Source organism: Pelodiscus sinensis, chromosome 2 (genome assembly GCF_049634645.1).
Source record: "Pelodiscus sinensis isolate JC-2024 chromosome 2, ASM4963464v1, whole genome shotgun sequence".
NCBI classification, from domain to species: domain Eukaryota; kingdom Metazoa; phylum Chordata; order Testudines; family Trionychidae; genus Pelodiscus; species Pelodiscus sinensis.
In genome coordinates, this window is record NC_134712.1 from 4460358 (window position 1) to 4480078 (window position 19721).

The window sequence follows — 19721 nt, forward strand, 5'->3', positions numbered from 1 at the left end:
AGTGAGTAAGATAGCAGCTTGGAGCGAAAGAAGTCTGCATATGCAGAGGCGTGGCAACCCAGAGCAAGGACGTTACAACCTTTCCCTGCATGGTTCCAGGGCAAACACAGCTGGAGTACTGTCTTCCACAGCTGGAGGTCCGTGTCCAGGAGCAGAGATGTATGAGCTGGGCTTCCCATTCATTTCTCTGCACTTCACTACCAGAAAAAAATGGAGGGATTTCAGAAAAAAAGCAGCACAAATATGAGAGGGGCTGGAGCGATAGATCTACGAAGAAAGATTAAAAGAGCTCTCAGTGCGGGTTAAGAGACAACTAAGAAAGAGATGGCACCACAGTAGCCTACAAATGCCAGAGTGGTGTAAACACAAAGGAGAGGCATTATCGAGAAGGAGTCATGCCCAGGAGTAATGGGAGAACATTAAGACTTGGCGGGTGCGTCTACACAGCAGGGCTGGACTCATAAGCTAGGCAACGTGAGCTACACTAATTGCGTAACTAAGTCGAAATAGCTTATTTCAAATTTGGGCACGTCAACACAGCACTTATTTCGAAATAGCGCACTCTTCCTCCGACTTCCCTGACTCCTCGTATAATGAGGTTTACAGAAGTCGGAGTAAGAAGCCCATTATTTCAAATGGATTTCGAAAGAGTGGGCTTGCCGGGTAGACGCGCAATACATCATTTCGGAATAACGGACTGTGATGGGGAGGACAAAGCCCGACCTCCCCGCTGGAGGACTTTTAGCACCCTGGCCAGCAGCAGGAGCAGTGGAGAGGTCCTGTGAGCAGGGTAGAGGGGCAGCCTTCACTGCAGCCAATCAGGATGCGGCAGGCTGCTATATAAGGAGCTGCTAGCTAGGGCTTGTCAGTTCCTTCCTGGAGCTCAACCCAGGCAGACCTCTGAGCTGACTGGGGGAAACACCAGAATGTTGGACAGCTCCGAGTAGGAGCTGGGTCTTGTAACTGATCGGAGCTAGATCCTGCGGCTAAAGCCAGCCAATGACAACCCTGCAGAACCCTGCAGAGGGGAATTCAGCAACAAGGCCCTAGAGAAGGGACAGATGAAACAGCATCCCGGGGAAGTTGCCCAGGAACATGACCGCAATTATGGACGTTGAAACTTGGCAGGTAACTGTTACATGCCAGGACCCAGAGGAGTGGGTCCCCCCCAACCTTCCTGCAAACCACACTTGAGCGAGGGGGGAAAAAGAAGAGGCCTGACCCCCGTCCATTGACTCACCCACAGACAGGTGCGTAAATATTGCGAGACCGCTTCAGCCACCAACGGGTGCTCGCACAAAGGACCGAACCTGTTATATGGACGTTATTCTGAAATACCACTGCTGTATAGATGTACCCTGACGGCTTGCACCCGTTGAGGTTCTGGCTCCAGATACCTCAATTTGTTGGGACCCCTCACTGTGCCCAGTGAGTCCGAGTTATGAATCATTGGAAGTGCTCTCTGAAGGAGAAATAGAATCAAAGCTTTGCTGGCCACAGTAGCCGGCTCCTCCATACAGGATGAGATGCTGTTCTGGCTTGCTGAGTCCCCGGCTTGCCTGCAGGGAACAGCTGTGTTCACACACCAAGGACATTTCATCTCTCACTGTGGTTCCAGCCAACGGGCTATTTTTAGTGGAATTTGGGGGCGGCGGGAGAAATCTCCTGGGAACGTCAGCCTAGGCATAGCGAAATGCTGTACCTTCGGGGCCAGACCCCACTCTCTGCTCCACCCATGTAAATCCAGAGTGATTCCACTGAAATCCGTGAGTCACTCTGCGTTTACACCAGTGTATCCCTGGGCAGAATTTGGTCCGGATTCTCCTGAGATTAGGAGCAGAGACGAATGTCCCACATCTCCATAAATGTCAGGGGGTGGTCTTGCACTGCCCCTGCCTGACCAGCCAGCTTCATTTCAGCTGGTACCCTGGTTGGTTCCATTTCCTGGGATTCAATGGGGATGCAGATATCTCGGTAGTTCTCGGGGTCCTCGCTGCAGCTAACCCCCGCCACTGGCTTCCGTGGGTGAGGCATGCTGTCTGTATTCCCCCTCCCTCCCCGCGCTGCCGTAGTGCTGTCAGTGCCCGGAGCCAGCCTCCTCTCCTGGACGGCAGCTCCTCTCAGCATGCCAATCTGTCGGCGATCAGGGCTTTTAGCGCCACGTGGCCGGGCCAGGCCGTTAGACCAAAGCCTGTCGCCCCTTCCCTCCAAAGTGGGCAGGGCTCAGCTTGCTGGTCCCCAAAGCTTTCCACTCTCCTACTCCACTTTCCCTCGGAAATAGCTGCTTTGGGTCACGTCCAACAGAGGGCAGACATCTCCCCACCCGTGTAGGGAGGGGCGATACCCCTGGGATCTTTGCCTCAAGGAACACCCAGAACAGTAACACGCACTGAGCATTGTCCTTCAGATTGACGAGTCTGAGCACCTAATAACCGCCATAGGAGAGCAGGAGACACGGGGCACAGCCGGAACTCGGCCACAGAGGAAAACGTGAGCTGTCAACAACCATGCACTAAGTGAGCAGCGAAGCTAGAATGAGACCAGATTTCCAAATGCCTAGGTCTGTGAATTGGCCAAAAGATCATCTTTCTCCTTATTCTCCCACTCACACAGCGCTGGCCCTTTCTGCACTAAGGACATTAGCACTAGCCTTCACCCTAACCCTAAACCAGGTTAAGCTGCATCTATATGAGCTGCCAGGCTACATCTAGACTGGCACGATTTTCTGGAAATGCTTTTAACGGAAAAGTTTTCCGTTAAAAGCATTTGCGGAAAAGAGCATCTAGATTGGCACGTACGCTTTTCCGCAAAAGCACTTTTTCTGGAAAAGCGTCCGTGGCCAATCTAGACGTGCTTTTCCGCAAAAAAGCCCCGATCGCCATTTTCGCGATCGGGGCTTTTTTGTGGAAAACAAATCTCAGCTGTCTACACTGGCCCTTTTGCGCAAAAGTTTTACGCAAAAGGGACTTTGGCCCGAACAGGAGCAGCATAGTATTTCCGCAAAAAGCACTGATTTCGTACAGTAGGAAGTCAGTGCTTTTGTGGAAATTCAAGTGGCCAGTGTAGACAGCTGGCAAGTTTTTCCAGAAAAGCAGCTGATTTTCCAAAAAAACTGGCCAGTCTAGACACAGCCCCAGTGTTTTAGCCACCTTGTTCTTTAGCCGCACTCAACGCGAGTTTAATTCAAGAGGCTGCTTACGAGACTCCAGCTAGAAGAGGAGGTGTCTGTACGGCAGCTGAGAAGTGTCATTCGCAGCCAGGGAAGTTGGGCTAGCTACCCAAGTACGTATGCAGGGGTCAGTCAAGGTTCACCTAAGCTGCCATAGCCACAGAACTGGCAGATGTCCATCTACCCAAGCTGGAAGTAATCACCCCTCCCAATGCCTGTGTAGCTCTCCCCACCGTGCGCGTGTCTGTGATGTCATACCAGACCCACAGCTAGGTGTTCCTGGGTGTTCCTTGAGGTCACTTGACTCCAGCTTCCAGCACTCCGGCTGTGAGGTTATAAAATTTCATTTCCCATTCTGTATGGCTACGTCTACACTGGCACCCTTTTCCGGAAATGCTAAAAACGGAACAGTTTTCCGTTATAAGTATTTCCGAAAAAAGAGCGTCTACATTGGCAGGATGCTTTTCCAGAAAAGCACTTTTTCCAGAAAAGCGTCCGTGGCCAATGTAGACGCGCTTTTCCGCAAAAAAAGCCCAGATCGTCATTTTTGCGATCGGGGCTTTTTTGAGGAAAAGACTACTGTGCTGTCTACACTGGCCCTTTTCCGGAACAGTTTTTCCAGAAAAGGACTTTTTCCCAAACGGGAGCAGCATAGTTTTTCCGGAAAAACACTGATGATTTTACATTAGATCGTCATTGCTTTTCCGGAAAAGCAAGCGGCCAGTATAGACACAGCCTCTGTGTGCAACGGAGTGCTCCTTCCTCAGTGGAGCACTGTGGACAAACTAGAGAAATGGTCTGAGGTAAATAGGATGGAGTTTAATAAGCACAAATGCAAAGTGCTCCACTTAGGAAGGAACAATCTGTTTCACCTGTACAGAATAGGAAGCGACTGTCTAGAAAGGAGTACTGCAGGAAGTACTAGGGTCAGAGTGAACCACAAACTATGAGTCAACAGTGTGATGCTGTTGCAAAAAAAACAAACATGATTCTGGGAGACATGAGCAGGAGTGTTGTGAGCCAGACACGAGAAGTCATTCTTCCGCTCTGCTCTGCACTGATTAGGCCCCTGTTGGAGTAGTGTGTCCAGTTCTGGGCACCACATTTCAGGAAAGCTGTGGAGAAATTGGAGAGGGTCCAGAGAAGAGCAACGAAAATGATGAAGTCTAGAAAACATGGGCTCTGACAAAAGGCTGAAAGAATTGGGCTTGTTTAGTTTGGAAAAGAGAAGACTGAGAGGGGACATGAGAGCAGCTTTCAAATACCGACGAGGGTGTTATAAGGAGAAGGAAGAAAAATGATTCTCCTTCACCTCTGAGGATAGAACAAGAAGCAGTGGGCTTAAATTGCAGCAAGGGAGGTTTAGGTTGGACATCAGGAAAAAGTTTAGGGTGGTGAAACACTGGAATAAATTGCCCAAGGAGGTTGTGGAATCTCCAACACTGGAGCTATTTAAGAGCAGGTGAGACAGACACCTGTCAGGGATGATCTAGCTGGTGCTTGGTCCTGCCATGAGGGCAGGGGACTGGACTCGATGACCTCTCGAGGTCCCTTCCAGCTCTAGAATCTATGATTCTATGATTGCAGGGCATAGATGTTTGCTTAGGCTGGAGCCAGGACTCAGAGTCCCAGAGACAGCGCACCAGCCTACATTCAAATATCTACCCTGCAACGTTCTAGCCCCGAAGGCCTATCCCAGCAAGCTCGAGTTAGCTCATCCAGGCTGGTCATGACATGCTTTTATTGCAGCATAGATCTACCCAGTGTGGCTGTTTGCAAAAGAAGCATGTGAAAGACAGCACCTCTCTACGCTGCAGTCAGAGAGGTGACTGTAACACGTATGGACACACCTGAACTAGCTTTGATCTAGCTTGCTTGGGTAACAAGCGCAATGAAACCATGGCAACGGGGAAAGTTGCCCTATCTGGATCAAAGCTTGCTCAGGTATCTCCCTACATGCTGCATGTCTATAGTCCTCAATCCTCAGGACTTGGACCTTAGTCAGGACTCGGACTCAGATCCACTCTCCTAGAAGGATCCTAGGACGTGTGACTGAAGATTAGACATGCCTTTAGATAGTGCAGAGACTCTGCTACTGGCCTTGAGCTAACAGAATAATAGGATCACAGAATCTTAGGGCTGAAAGAAACCTCAGGAGTCATCGAGTCCAGCCCCCTGCCCAAAACAGAACCAGCCCCAACTCAATCATCCCAGTCAGGGCTTTGTCACGCCGAGACTTAAAAACCTCTAGGGATGGAGATTCCACCCCCTTCCTAGGGAACCCATCCCAGCACTTCAACACCCTCTTAGTGAAATAGTTTGTCCTAATATCCAACTTAGACCACCCCTGAGAAGAGCCTCTCTCCATCTCTTTGGAACCTCCCTTCAGGAAGTTGAAGGCTGCTATCAAAAGGAGTTAGTCCTTCAGCTCAAACAACTTTGTACTTTTAGATTCAGAGGTCCCAGGTACAATGCCTAGAAATGACGTGACCGAAGGGAGAAAGTTCAAATGCCAGCAGCCCATCCCAAAGCAACAGCGGGAAATGAGAACCAAATTTCCCTCGCTAAGACAGAGTCTCAATGACAAGTCAGCCGATGGAACCAGAGAAGATGAAGCTTAAAGCACGGGAGAGTTTCTTTAAAAGAAAAAATAAACCCTTCTTGCAACATGATTTAACTTTATGGAAGTGGTAAAAAATGCATGAAATCGTTATAGCCCTTATTAGAGAAATCCATTCACATCCCTTGATTTGAACTTCCCCTTTTTCAGTTAGTCCACCTCCCTGCCTTTGAGACAGCTGAACTTTCCCCAGTTATCTGCCTCATCAGAGGACCTAATCAAACATAATTATCTGCAAATTTGAAACAAAAAATGAAGGGAATAATTATAATCAGAGCCGGTCGCTCATGGTCGCCAGTCCCCGATTTTATTTTTCCTGCTTGGCTAATGCAACAGAAGCCTTTGGAAATGAACGTGCCTGTAGGCACAGCCTTGAATCCTTAACATCCCTCTACTGGCTGGCACTGGCAGATTGTCCTGCATCCTCTAGAGAAAGTGGGAATGCTAAGGGTTTGTCTACGCTGCACTGGATATGTGAGTCTGTAGGTGCTGGGCTCTGACGCATCCACATTGCATTGCAAACCAGGGCTGAGCATTGCTGGCCCCAGGTCGCAGAGCCATGCTGGCCCATCTATGCGGCTTGTCCACATTGCAAAACAACAGGTCTTGGACCTCTGTCAAAGCAGGACACGGGCTTAGACCCACCTCCCTTAGCACGATCCTAGGAGCCCAGTCCTACCTGCTGGCTGACCCAAGTCAGACTGATTTGTATGCAGAGGGAAAGGCAGCTTCAGCTCACACCTGAATCAGAGCTGAGGCTTTGTGTGTGTGTAGACAGGACTGGGTGTCCAAAGACAATTCTAGTCTCTACGTGGCTCTACCCTTCTGCAATTCTATCCACTGGGCTAGTAACCAGGTCTTGCTCTGTTTGTCATTATTGCTGGGCATTTCTTACCTGTAAATCTCAAAGCGCTTTACAAAGGAAGGGGAACTTTTACAGAGGGGGAAACTGAGTCACAGAAAGGCAAGACTGTCTAAGACCACTCGGTAAGGCAATGATGCCACCAACAGCAGAATGCCTTCTAGCTGCAGTCTCTCTCCATTGGGCCAGGCCATTGCAAAGTGGTTGTTGCTACACTGGAGCCTTTAAAGATCGTGTTCTGGCAAACCTCTCAGAGACTATCCCTTTGCCTTGTTTTTTCAGGTGCACCCCAGTGTGGTTTAAGTGTCTCCCAAAAATGCCCCTCGGAAGTGCGCCCAGAAATGTGCTCATGCATGTGTGAAAGATGGACATGCAGGCCAGGCTGTGAATATGTGCACTTTGCACGCTCCGGTGGCACGTTTCCTGGGCATGTTTGCACACGGTGACTCAGGCGCTGTCTTTGAACAAGTCCCCCCGCCTGTGTCTGAAACCCCTTCCTCAGTGGCTGTGAGAGGAGGCCGGATCGCTCACCCGCATGCACTGGAATGCCTCACTTACTATTGCAGGCTTTTCGGTTGCACAGTCTCCCTTCCTCCAGCACGCCTTCGCAGATCAGGCCTTCCTCAGGCACGGGCTGGCAGGTTCGGGTGCGCGTCTGGAGACCGCCCCCGCAGTCTCGAGTGCAGTCTCCCCAAGCCGACCAAGGGTTCCAGCCACCTGAGCAAAACCCAGAAAAGGCCCCGTCAGCGTGAGCATTCCAGGGCGGTGGGGATGGAGCAGCAGAACAGGGAGAGAAGTAAAGAATTCTGCAGCTGTCCCTAAAGGCCACCAAGTAGCATTCTAATGCACGGGGCAAAGGATAGCTTGGTGGTTTAAGCATTGGCCTACTAAATCCAGAGTTGTAAGTTCAATTCTTGTGGAGACCACTTAGGGATTTGGGGCAAAAATTTGTCAGGGATGGTACTTGGTCCTGCTGTGAAGGCAGAGAACTGGACTTGATGACCTTCCAAGGTCTGTTCTAGAAAATAGGCAATCTCCATTAATTTTAATTTTTTTTTAAATGTTGTAGCAAGATGAGGTCCTGAAACTTAAGCCCAAGTATTGCAGGCCTGGTGTGAGGCCTAGGACCAGGAGTCAAGACTTTGCTCAGATCAAACAAAAATCAATTTGTGAACAGGAAGCCAGCATAGGGTACATCTAGACTACACGCTTCTTTCGAAAGAAGCAATCCAGATGCTCTCTTTTGAAAAGAGGCATTCTTCCTTGTAAAATGAGGTTTACCGCTGTCGAAAAAACTGCCACGTTCTTTCGATTTAATTTTGAAAGAACGTGGCGGCAGTCTAGACGCAGGCCACTTTTTTTGAAAAAACCCTGTAGTCTAGACATAGCCGTAGTGAACAAGATTAAACATAAATAAGATGGAGAGTCTCAAACAAACAAGGGTGTCGGGGACAGATTGTAAGAACATTTCAGGGGGACAATAATAGGAGGTTTCATTGAGAGATGACTTGGTGCCAACCTTTTCCCCAGCAGACCAACCCACCTTCATGACCAGGTCTAACCTAATGGCATGAGCGATGGAGATCAACCCCTCCTTGTAGGAGGTAAGGGGAGGTAACTAAGCAACCAGAGATGGCATCAGGAGTGAGCGTAACTTGTTTGGACCTGTGTATAAAAGGGAACCCCGAAGAGTTGTCTGTGTCTGGCCGAGGGGGCAAGAGGGAAGTCCATGCTATTGACTGAGTTGGTCTATTGTCACAGAGGACATAGTGACTCAGCGACAGGTCTGTCTGCTGAGAACTATCACTGTACTTCTCCTGACAGTAAGCCTGGCCTGGGGCCTTCGATCCTTATCTGATTCTGTGGTCTTTGGAGGCTCTCTCGAAGGCTGTCGCGTTGACTAATTGCGCAGGGTTAACATGGTAGACAGGGGAGCACATATTCGCACACATACACACACAGAAGAACGTTTAACAACATTGACAGAGCAGAAGACCTGTCAGAACACCACATCAATGAACCCTGACTGCTACACCCATTGCTAAAGCAGGGTTAGAAGGGGAGTAGGGCATATGAAGGGGGTCTCACACGTGGGGGGGAGGGCTGTAGCTGCACTGCCCTTGCTAAAAGCAGGGGGAGACCCCCCCCACACACACACCCCTCCTTGATTAGTATCATGAGGAGAACTCCCTGTCCAGGTGGTGCTGCTTTCTCTCTAATTACAGGAAGCTGGCACAGGTTGGCTTGGCGTCAGCTGGGGAAAAAGCCTAGCGACTGGACCGCAATCAGGGATGCAGATAATGAGCTCGTTTGCTTAATTTAGATTTTTTAAAAAATCAAATACAGGAACTTCACTTTTAAAAAAAAATTCTTCCAAGGCCCTATAGAAAGCAGAGAAGCAGACGAGCCTCTGAGTCCGCCGGCCTGTTGTCCCACAAGCCGCTGCGGGAGTCTTGCCTTCACGGTTGTAATTTACACAGCCATGGCACAGACAGTGCCCAGCTGAGCTCAGGGCTGCATTAGGCTGGGTGCTGTCCAGAGACAGGCGACTTCTGAACTTACATCCTGAACGGACGAGGCAGCAGGCAAAGAGGGAGAGAACAGGACTATATTATTAGGCTGTTTACAGCGGGGAAAATGATGCATGGAGAGATTAAGTGATGGACTCAGCATCATACAGCGACACCATGGCACACCCCCGCCGTCTGAATCTCGGGGCCTATTTTCCCAGGCTTTGTCCATGCTCGCTTGAAGTCTTCCGGGAAGGGGCTTAGGTGCCCTGTTTGGGAGACTCTTCTGCAGGCTAACTCGTTGCTGATATTCAGGGAAGATTTTCTTGTTCTATTCCAAACAACCCCTCCCCCCTTCGCACACTTGCACAGGAATTAGCACGTCCCTGTTCACTAACACACACCCGCCACAACATGTATTTGCAGAGGGGTAGCTGTGTACTCCTCCCTACCTGCAAATAAATAAATAAAATAAAAAGAATCCTGTGGTATCTTCAAAACTAACAGATTTATTAGGGCACGAGGAGATTTACCCAGCATTACCTGGGTCCTTCAGGAGGAGGGTTCAGGAGCGAGGGTAGAGTCCTGGGGTTATGGGGAGCAATGCAGGAAGCTGGGGTTGGGGGGGCTGCGAAAGTGAGAATTAGGGAGTGAGGAGGGGCTCAGGGTGGGGGGGTGGTCTGTGACGGACTGGGCCAGGTCTGGGCGCAGCTGAGGGTCTCCACTCAGGGCGAACTGCTCAAATTTGGGGCTCCTTACAGCCCCCAGACTGGAGACCTTCCCAGATAGGCCACAAACCAGACCCACAGAGAGCTTCAGCTGCCTGCTTGAAGCGTCACAAGCAAAACCCCCCTGAGACCCCAGAAATATCCATGCCCCAGATGGCCCCGGGCCTCATACACCGGTGGGGGGGTCTTAGAACCCGATCCCACCTACCCCGAACAAGTTCTGTCCGGTTCCAAGAAACCAGCCACAGATCCCAGGTCAATTTACACTCTGGGTCTTACCCGCAAATCACGCTGAGCCAGTCCTTTAGAATCTACCATCTAAAGGTTTATTGCTACAAGAAAGAAAAGCCTGAGAGTAAGGTTGCTAAAGTATCATACATTACATGCATCGAATCTCCCAGTTCTCGATGCAGGCTCTAGTGGAGATGTTACAGCTGCTGGCTTAAAAGTCCTTGTGGCACATCCTATGTCAGGATAGGTCCACAGTTCTTCCTGGCTCGTGATTCCCTGCGAGGCAGCATCTGGGGTCAGAAGCAGATCTGAAGACCCACCTGGAGTCGACCACATGGCCTATTTATCCCTCCTTCCTGGTCTCTTCCAAGCTGGCTAGAGTCACATGGTCTCTGACTAGGCACCTAGATTCCTTCATAGGTGGGTCTTAGGTACTTAAGGGAACTATTGTCCCTGGAACCTTGCTAATTAGCATGTCCATAGGGCGAGCTCATCGCTCAACCACATACAGAGAAAGATTTTGTATCCACACAAAGTACATGCTTATCACTTCACACGCAGACATTACATAATTACATGAATAGCATATATGGAATCAGAAGAAAGTGAGCTTCTATTTGACCCCTCACATGGCTCCCTTTGTGCCACTTTTGGGGTCAACACCCCCGCCCCCATGGGTGCAGCAGTGATCTGGCTGCTTCCCTAAAATTCAGTAAGGTGACAGGGTCCCATTCAGTTTGGGCCTTTTCTTCACTCCCCACCCAATCCCTCCTGGTCACCTGGGGCATTTTATGTCCCCTCAGATCTCTCGCTCTGGCTACAAGGGCACTTTCTCTTCCCCCAGCACTCCTCCTGGCTGCCAGAGGGATTTCCCTCTCTTCCCCCCGTGATGGACCTGCAGACAGACACAGACACACAGATGCACTCTAGCTAGATGCCACAGATCTCCTCATTTTTAACATGTATTTTGTTCTTATTTCCTAAGTCACTCCTTCCAGCCCTTAATCTGTAGTCTCCCATGTGCTCCCAGCATGCCTACAGCTGTACACAACACACAACAGCCCATCCCTCCCCCAAGCTGCTCACCTTCCAAACGAGAGCAATAGTTTTAGTCACCCTCTCTGACCTCTCTCCAGTTTTTCTACCTCGGTGCATTACAATTGTGTTTAGATTTGTACCAGGGATTCTTTCATTCAGGGCCTGATTGAAATTGATGGGAATCTTTCACTTTGGCTCAATGGGCTTCAAATCAGGAATTCTAACAATGCATAATCACTGTTTTGCTGTTCCTCCGTAAATAGGACTCCCAGGGTCACCTGTGCTCTGAATTGCAGCAATCATGGCAAATAATGCTAGCAGAGAACAATCAACATGGCAAATGTTGGCTATGTTGCTTAATGTGTTGTTGGAAAGTATTCAGGTACAAGAGTGATGAGTGCAGTAGGGGAATCTATATAGCACAGGATGCAATGCCAGGATAATGATAGTGTCAGCAGCGGGACAGGTAGTGTCAGCAGTGGGATAGTGTCAGTAGTGGGATAAATAGCTTGTTACTGGCCCATGGCAGAGAACACCAGTAACAGCCTACTTATCCTACTGCTGACACTATCCCACTTCTGACAATATCCCACTGCTGACACTATCATTTATTTATGACCTTTAAGGAGATTTTCTTTCCTTTGAAAGTAATTTTCTTTGCCAATGTCATTCTTAATGGCATGCCTTAATGGGAAGGCTTGTCTCATCCCTTTCCTGATGGGAGGTGGATTGTGTTTCAGGCATATCACAACCTAATGGCAGAATGTCAGGTCCCTGATGTCTTGCTCAGGCTAATCAATAGAATATCTGTAACCAGACACATTTAACCAGATAAGGGCTAATAAACAATTCACACACACTATCAGAAAAGGGGCTTTTTTTCCGCCTCCTTTTAAGTCAAAGTGGGGACGGGACGGCAAAGACAGGCAGTGAACAGCCTCTGTTAGGTTAGGGAGTATCTCTCTGAGACACTTTTCAATTGACTGTTAAGCAAAATGCATAATTGCTATAATGCATTAACAGAGAATTTCATATCGGTGTGTGAACCAAAGTACACAGCTGTCATCCAAACGGATTGCCAATCAAAGGGTCCCCAGCTTAACGATGGGTTATTGAAACAGGCCTGCATTTTACGATGCAATCCATTATGATGGCATTAAAACCCATAAAAACTATAAAGTGAGGCTGGCTTCAATACTCCTGCTTACTCTACTTAATTAATAGAATTTCCCTGGTCTCTAGCCCTGGGAATGAGATTCCTTCGCACTAGCCTCTCCCTTCAGGTGCCTGGCTTCTTAACTCTTTGTGCGCTGCTCAGATAGCTGGGCACAATCAGATAAAATAAGAACTGGCATAAGAACAGAAGAATGGCCAGACTGGGTCAGAACAAAGGTCCATCCAGCCCAGTATCCTGTCTGCCGACAGTGGCGTATGCCAGGTGCTCCAGAGGGGGGGAACACAAAAGGTAATCCTCATGTGATCCCTCTCCTGTTATCCATTTCCAGACAAACAGAGGGTAGGGACACCATTCCTACCCATCCTGATTAATAGCCATTAATGGACCTAACCTCCATGAATCTATCTAGCCCTTTTTTGAATCCTTTTAAAGTCCTAGTCTTCACAACATCCTCTGGCAAGGAGTTCCACAGGTTGACTGTGCACTGCATGAAGAAAAACTTCATTTTGTTTGTCTTAAACCTGCAGCCTGTTAATTCCATTTGGTGACCCCTAGTTCTTATATTGTGGGAATAAGTAAATAACTTTTCCTTATTCACTTTTTCCACCCCAGTCATGATTTTATAGTGTGGGATCAGGAGGGCAGTCAAACTGGGCAAGGTCATGCCATTGCTACCACCACTAACACCACCATGGACAGAGGAGGCGGTGGCTGCGGGAGGGGTTGACTCAAGTAGGAATAAGAGATCCTCCGGAAAAGGCTTTATTTTCCTGAGAATCACGTCTAGACTGGCGCTTTTCTCCGGCTTATCTCCAAGCTGGAAAAAAGCGGCAGCCGTGTTAATGCAAATACCGCGGGGGATATTTAAATATCCCCCGCGGATTTGCCTATTCCAAAGTGCTACATTAGCATCCCTTTTCCGGAAGGGATGTCAGTGTAGACACAGCCATAGTGTAGACATACCTCAACTGCATTCTATGATAGGTGTCTTTTAATAGCATGCATACACTGTATTAGACCCAGGAAGAAGTGTTTGTTGCCCAGTATACCTCCTATCCTTTACAAAATTATTCACTGAAAAAAACTGACCCCCACGGTACTGAACAACTCTCAACAGTTTTTTAGTGCTCGGCTGGCCTACTTCCTCCTGGACCTCTGTCTTTAAATACAGGCAGTCCCCGGGTTACATGGATCCGACTTACATCGGATCCCTACTTACAAACCGGGTGAGGCAACCCCACACTAGCTGCTTCCCCTCAGCAGACCAGGGAGACGCGAAGCTAGCGCTCCCCCCAGCAGACCAGGGAGACGCAGGGCGGTTTTTCTCAGCAGACACCTCAGCTTGAGAATAAAGGACGGAGTGAAGTGAGGTGTGGGAGAATAAAACTGAGCTCTGGAGAAATGTTTGGCTAGAGTTTCCCCTACAATATGTACCAGTTCCGACTTACATACAAATTCAACTTAAGAACAAACCTACAGTCCCTATCTTGTACGTAACCCGGGGACTGCCTGTAGTAAACATCTTTGGAAAAGCTACGCTAAACTCACAACACCGTGCATGGCCTTTCCCCCAGTGGGAAGATGTCAGTGAACTGAACTAAGTTACCATATCACTGCTTGAACTTTGAGGCAGTTCACATCAGAATCCGGAGAGAAACTTCACAGCTGGCAGCTGTTCCATCTCCCAAAATCCAATCAGTCAATCGTGCCTTTTAATTTAATGACAATTATTTTAATTGGCTACAGACAACAACAGCAAGGAATTAAAGAAACCAAAACAACCCAGTCAGCACAGTGAGACCGTCTTTGTTCACAAGCCATATCCAGTCCCACTTCATTTTGATATTCAGACTCCCACCAGCACCAGCTGTCGCGACTTCCAGATGGTAGGTCTCTTCTGAACGGGGCATCCCAAAATGCTTCGTGTTTTAAAGGTGCAGTAACCGCATGCTGCCACTGTAGCTCTTAGAGCTCCATATGTCATCTGTCTTGGCAACTCTTCAGCTCTTCTCACCAGAGTAGAAGAGCACCTCAGAGTCACTAATATATTTTATGTTCACAACACCCCTCGGAGACAGGGAAGTGCTACTGTCCCCATTCTATACCAAATCCGAGACAAAGGACAATTGAAGTGACCAGCCCAAGATCTAGTGGGAAGAACATAAGAGCGGCCATACTGGGTCAGACGAAGGGTCCATCTAGCCCACTGTCCTGTCTTCCAATAGTGGCCAATGTTAGGGGACCCCAAAGGGAATGAACAGAACAGGGAATCATTAAGTAATCCATCTTGTTGCCCATTCCCAGCTTCTGGCAAACAGAGGCCAGGGACACCATTCCTACCCATCCTGGCTAATAGCTATTGATGGGTCTATCCCCCTTTTTTGAACCCTGTTAAAGTCCAGGTCTTCACAACATCCTCTGGCAAGGAGTTCCACAGGTTGACTGTGCACTGTGCGACAGAAAGCTTCCTTTTGTTTGCCTTTACACCTGCTACCTATTCATTTAATTTGGCGATGCCCCTAGTTCTTATGTTATGGGAAGAAGTAAATAACTTTTCCTTATTCACTTTTTCCCCATCAGTCATGATTTTATAGACCTCTACCATGCCTCCCTCCCCCTTAGCCTCCTCTTTTCTAAGCTGAAAAGTCTCAGTCTTTTTAATCTCTCTTCATATGGCAGCTGTTCCAAACCCCTATAATAATTTTTGTTGCCCTTTTCTGAACTTTTTCCAATGCCAAGATCTCTTTTTTGAGATGGAGCAACCACATCTGCACACAGTATTCAAGATGTGGGCGTACCATGGCTTTGTACAGAAGCAATACGTTATTCTCTCTCTTATTCTCTATCCCTTTTTAAATAAAATATGCAGTTGAGTCAATTCCTGAACCCAACACCATCCTTCCTTACTAGAGTCATAGACATCAGGGCCAGAGGAGACCCTCATGAGCTCCAGCATCCCGTAGGTCATAGAACCTCTCTCAGGGATCCCAGCATCACGCCCGTAACTTAGGCGTGAGTTAGAGCAGGTCTTGTATAAAGATGTCTCGCCTTGATTTAAAGAACCCAAGGGATGGAGAAACCATCACAACCCGAGGTATGTCGTTCCAGCCGGCAATTACCCTCAGTGTTAACAATGTGCATCTTATTTCTACTCTGCATTAGTTTTGTCTCCACTTCCATCCATTGGAGATTATGCTGCTTTGCAGCTAGAATAAAGAGCTACCCCATTCCAGGAATCTCTTTCCCGTGTAGCTACTTCTAGTGCCCACTTAACCTTCCCTTTGTCAAAAACCAGGAGAAGGGCAGTCAGGCCTAGGGGTCGGAGCAGGAGTTGGGTGCTGGAGCCAATGGGTCAGAGCTGGCAACAGGAATAGAAGCCAGGGGTCAGGGACAAAGTCAGGATGACCCCCAGGAAGTAGAGCTGGACGGATGGGGACAGGGCAAGTGCAAGACTAGGAACAAGGTAGGCACAGGAGAGAATGCAGCTGGGGACACACACACATAGAGCAGCCAGAGATCAGCTGCCGCTGATGGGCTTCAGAGGAGACTTGCCATCAAGCCACGCTGCTGTGGTTCAACTGTACCCACGGGGCTGAGACAAGTTTTCACTCCTGACGCACTTCAATAAACCAAACGGTCTGACCTTCTTCAGGCGTGTTTCTCAGACCGTGAATCATGCTCGTCGCTCTTTTCTGAACCCTTTCCATTTTGTCAACACCCTTAGCGATCGGTGGACACCAGACCCGGACACAGTATCTAGAAACGGCCTTGCTAACCTATAGCCACTCTTGCGGTAAAATGGCTTGCTGCATGGCTGTGTTGTTGGCGCCAGGATATTAGCGAGACAAGGTGGGCAAGAAGACATCTTTGACTGGGCCAATTTTTGTTTGGGAAAAAGACATGCTTTTGAGCTACACAGAGCTCTTCTTCAGGATCTGAGGAACAGGATCAAAGGTTGGTCCAGAAAAAGGTGTTACCTTGCCCACCTTAGATACCTAGAAACTATCAAAGACCTAGACTTCTGGGAAAGTTTACATCTGGCTCTGAACTCTGGTGTTCACCCCAGAGACACCAGATATGGACATTTCCTCTCCTGTTTGGCCCTGCCGTGAGGGCAAGGGACTGGACTTGATGACCTCTCGAGGTCCCTTCCAGTTCTAGTGTTCTATGAGCCTCTTGTGTCTCCTTCCAGCCAACCTTTCCCCTGTCCCCACTCAGACCTCTGTCTTGTAATGTCTCTATCTCACAACTCATTTCCCACTAATTGCCTTCATTACTCCCTCTCTCCGAAAGCCTTTTGTGAGTCCCGAACATTTAAGCAGAGGTTGGAGACAGCACATCCGTTGTATTAACATTAATCATGCTCGGTTGGCTCTCAATTAGGAAAACGAAACTTTTTTTTTTTTTTTTTTTTGCGATTCCCACCGCCACTCATAGCTCTGCGGCTGCTTTCAGCTAAATGGCAGCTGTCTATGAGACAGAAGCCTCGAGGTTGAAATAATGAATGGAGTCAGATCGAAACTTTGGGATGTGAGTTGATTTCTTCTTTTTGTTTTATGATTATTACTTCCTTTAGTGTCCTTGGCTCTGAATATCCTTTACAACAGAGCCATGGAAGACAATGGAAATGAAGGAGAAAATCATAACCTCATTTAATTGGCCAACATTGGTTGGAAGGTCAGCACTCTGAACGGGGTGACTAGCAAAGGCATTGTCATGAAAACCATGTGGGGATCATTTTCTGTCAGCATTTCCTCTGAACAGTGTGCTTTTTTTATTACTATTAACATTCAATAGATTTCTTCTGCTGGAGGCATTTTATGGAACTGCCTAGTGGAGCGTGCCAAGACAGGTTTTTAATGCATGCTTTCTAACAGGAATGGTGAGGAGTTGACATCAAGTAGTCCATGTTATTTCAACTGAAGGCCATCCAAGCAGTGTCACTTGATGCTAAATAATAATAGTTTGCAGCTTCATTCTGAGGATTTCAAAGCACTTCGCGGACATGAATGTTTTACACAACATACACCTCTTCTGCAAGCCAGGTGAATGCTGCAGTAAACTAGCTCATGTGTATGTTTCACTACTGACCTCTACTGGATAGAATTGTACTGTTCAACTGTGGTATCCTAAGTCCCATATTGCTAATGAAGATTCTCCTTCAGATCAAGCGTTAGGCGTATTTTTGAGCAAGCGATATGAAATCTATCTCTGCTGTCGCGGCAAAGTTCCAACTGGCCACTGCTTATGATAAGTGATCACCATAAACCCTTCAGTGTCTGACGACTTGTGACTATATTATCATTATTTTACATATGGGATAAGGGTGACACAAAGTGGTAAGAGGACAATATTCAGATTGGGTGCCAAAATCCACATTTAAGTACCTGCATAAATAGCCTGATTTTCAAAGCTGCTGAGCAAATGTTGCTTCCATCAACATTATATATATGGCCAACAGGATGCAATTCAATGAAACATTTAAAACCTGTTTACGCCCGTCTGTACTCTACAAGCCACTTACTAGGGACAGGCTGCTGAATCAGGGCCGTAGGGTTTCACTTTCAAGGAAACTCAGATCACATATAAATCCAGGCTTATTTTGTGGGATACTGAATCCATGGAAGTGAAAGAGCAGTGAAAATGAGGGATTATTTATGAGGAGGCTTGACAGATTTTTTTAAAATCATTACAATGGATAATATTAATGTTTATTTGAAGCATGTTTTTAAATTTTTATCTATTTAAGGGTGTGTCTAGACTACAGGGTTTTGTTGACAAAAGTCGACTTTTGTCGACAAAACTAAACCTGCGTCTACACTACTGCTGAGTTCTGTCGACATAACGTCGACAGAACTCAGCAGTTTTGTCGACGCTGGTAAACCTCATTTTACGAGGAATAACGCCTTTTGTCGCCAGAGTTCTGTCGACAGAAGGCGTTATTGCATCTACACTGCCATGTCGACAATGCAGCTTGCTTTGTCGACAGAACTGAATGTAGTCTAGACGCTCTTTGTTGACAAAACTTCTGTCGACAAAAGCCTGTAGTCTAGACGTACCCTAAATGTGCACAATTGTACAACATGGGGGGCTGTAAATACTGTTGCCATTTATTTTCTATTTAAAATTTCACAGTTGTCAGTTGTGAGACATTATGGGGTAGGGTCAGGTTCAGAGGAGTGTTCAGATAATTATTTTATGACAGTAGATATTAAAACTTAAAAAGTTAAAAGTTTTATAGCCATTAAAACACCATGGGTATGTCTACACTGCACGGCTATTTCGGGATACCATAGGTATCCTGAAATAGCTACCCTGCGTCTGCAAGCCACCTGTTATTTTGAAATATTTTTTTAAATAACGGGAGCTCTATTTCACCATCCTGGTAAACCACATTGCACGAGGGATAAGAGATGGCTCAAAATAGTGCGTTATTTTGAAATTTAGCACTGTGTAGATGCATCAAATTTCAAAATAAGTTATTTCTAAATAGATAAGGCAAATTATGTAGGGCAAATAGTGTATCTTGTTTCAAGTTTAGTGTGCTGTGTAGACACACTCACATTTTCAACACCATGTGGCAAAATACACTACATAAATGTCCTTAAATCAAACTCTGATAAGTTTTCAAGGGTACTGCTCTTACTTTGAGTTTTACCCATGAAAGCTCATGATACTATCTATTTTTGTTAGTCTCTAATGTGCCACAGAACTACTGTTGTTGTTGTTTTTTTAAGTCATCGTCTAACATCCTCCCAACCCCTCAAGACTTCTTACTTTTCCTATCTAAAAACGTTGATTATGATCTACGGAAATATTTTTTCATTGGCGTTTCTGTAAACAGTGAAATTGACATTTCCTGACATTTGCCAGTACAAATCTAATCCTATTTATGAGGCTGCAGGAATAATGGGGGGACATGAGAAAAGGAACATTAATCAAGAATGTGAGAGCAGACAACACTGTGGAATAGTCTCCCTAGGAAAGTGGTGGAAACCTTATTACTGAAATTAAGAAGCTTCAGGGGGTAGCCAAGTTAGTCTGTACAGGAAAACGTAAAAAACAACAAATGGTCTGGTAGCATTTTATAGACTAACAAAACATGTAGAAGTTATCATGCGCTTTTGTGGACACAGCCCACTTCTTCAGGCGATCACTTCTTCAGAACATAAGAACGGCCAGACTGGGTCAGACCAAAGGTCCATCTGGCCAGTACCCTGTCTGCCGTCAGCGGCCAATCTCAGATGCCCCAGAGAGAGTGAACACAAGAGGTAACCCTCACGTGATCCCTCTCTTGATACCCATTAAAATGTTATTTTCAAGTAACGTAGACCAAACATCAAAGGACAGACTTGTACAGAAAAATCCAGCATTCACTACATGGAA

The 19721-nt window shown here is 47.3% G+C and overlaps 1 protein-coding gene across 10 annotated transcripts in view; it reads right to left on the reverse strand.

Annotated features, from left to right (window-relative positions):
• ADGRB1 (adhesion G protein-coupled receptor B1) overlaps positions 1-19721 on the reverse strand; it is a 423185-nt gene that overhangs the window by 208143 nt on the left and 195321 nt on the right. For 9 of the 10 annotated variants that reach the window (XM_075920018.1, XM_075920015.1, XM_075920016.1 and 6 more), the window contains one exon: positions 7210-7368. The exons of the other annotated variant lie outside the window; for it this stretch is intronic. In XM_075920018.1, the coding sequence (XP_075776133.1) occupies positions 7210-7368 (159 nt within the window). The remainder of the gene's footprint in view (positions 1-7209; positions 7369-19721) is intronic. 10 annotated transcript variants of the gene reach the window in all.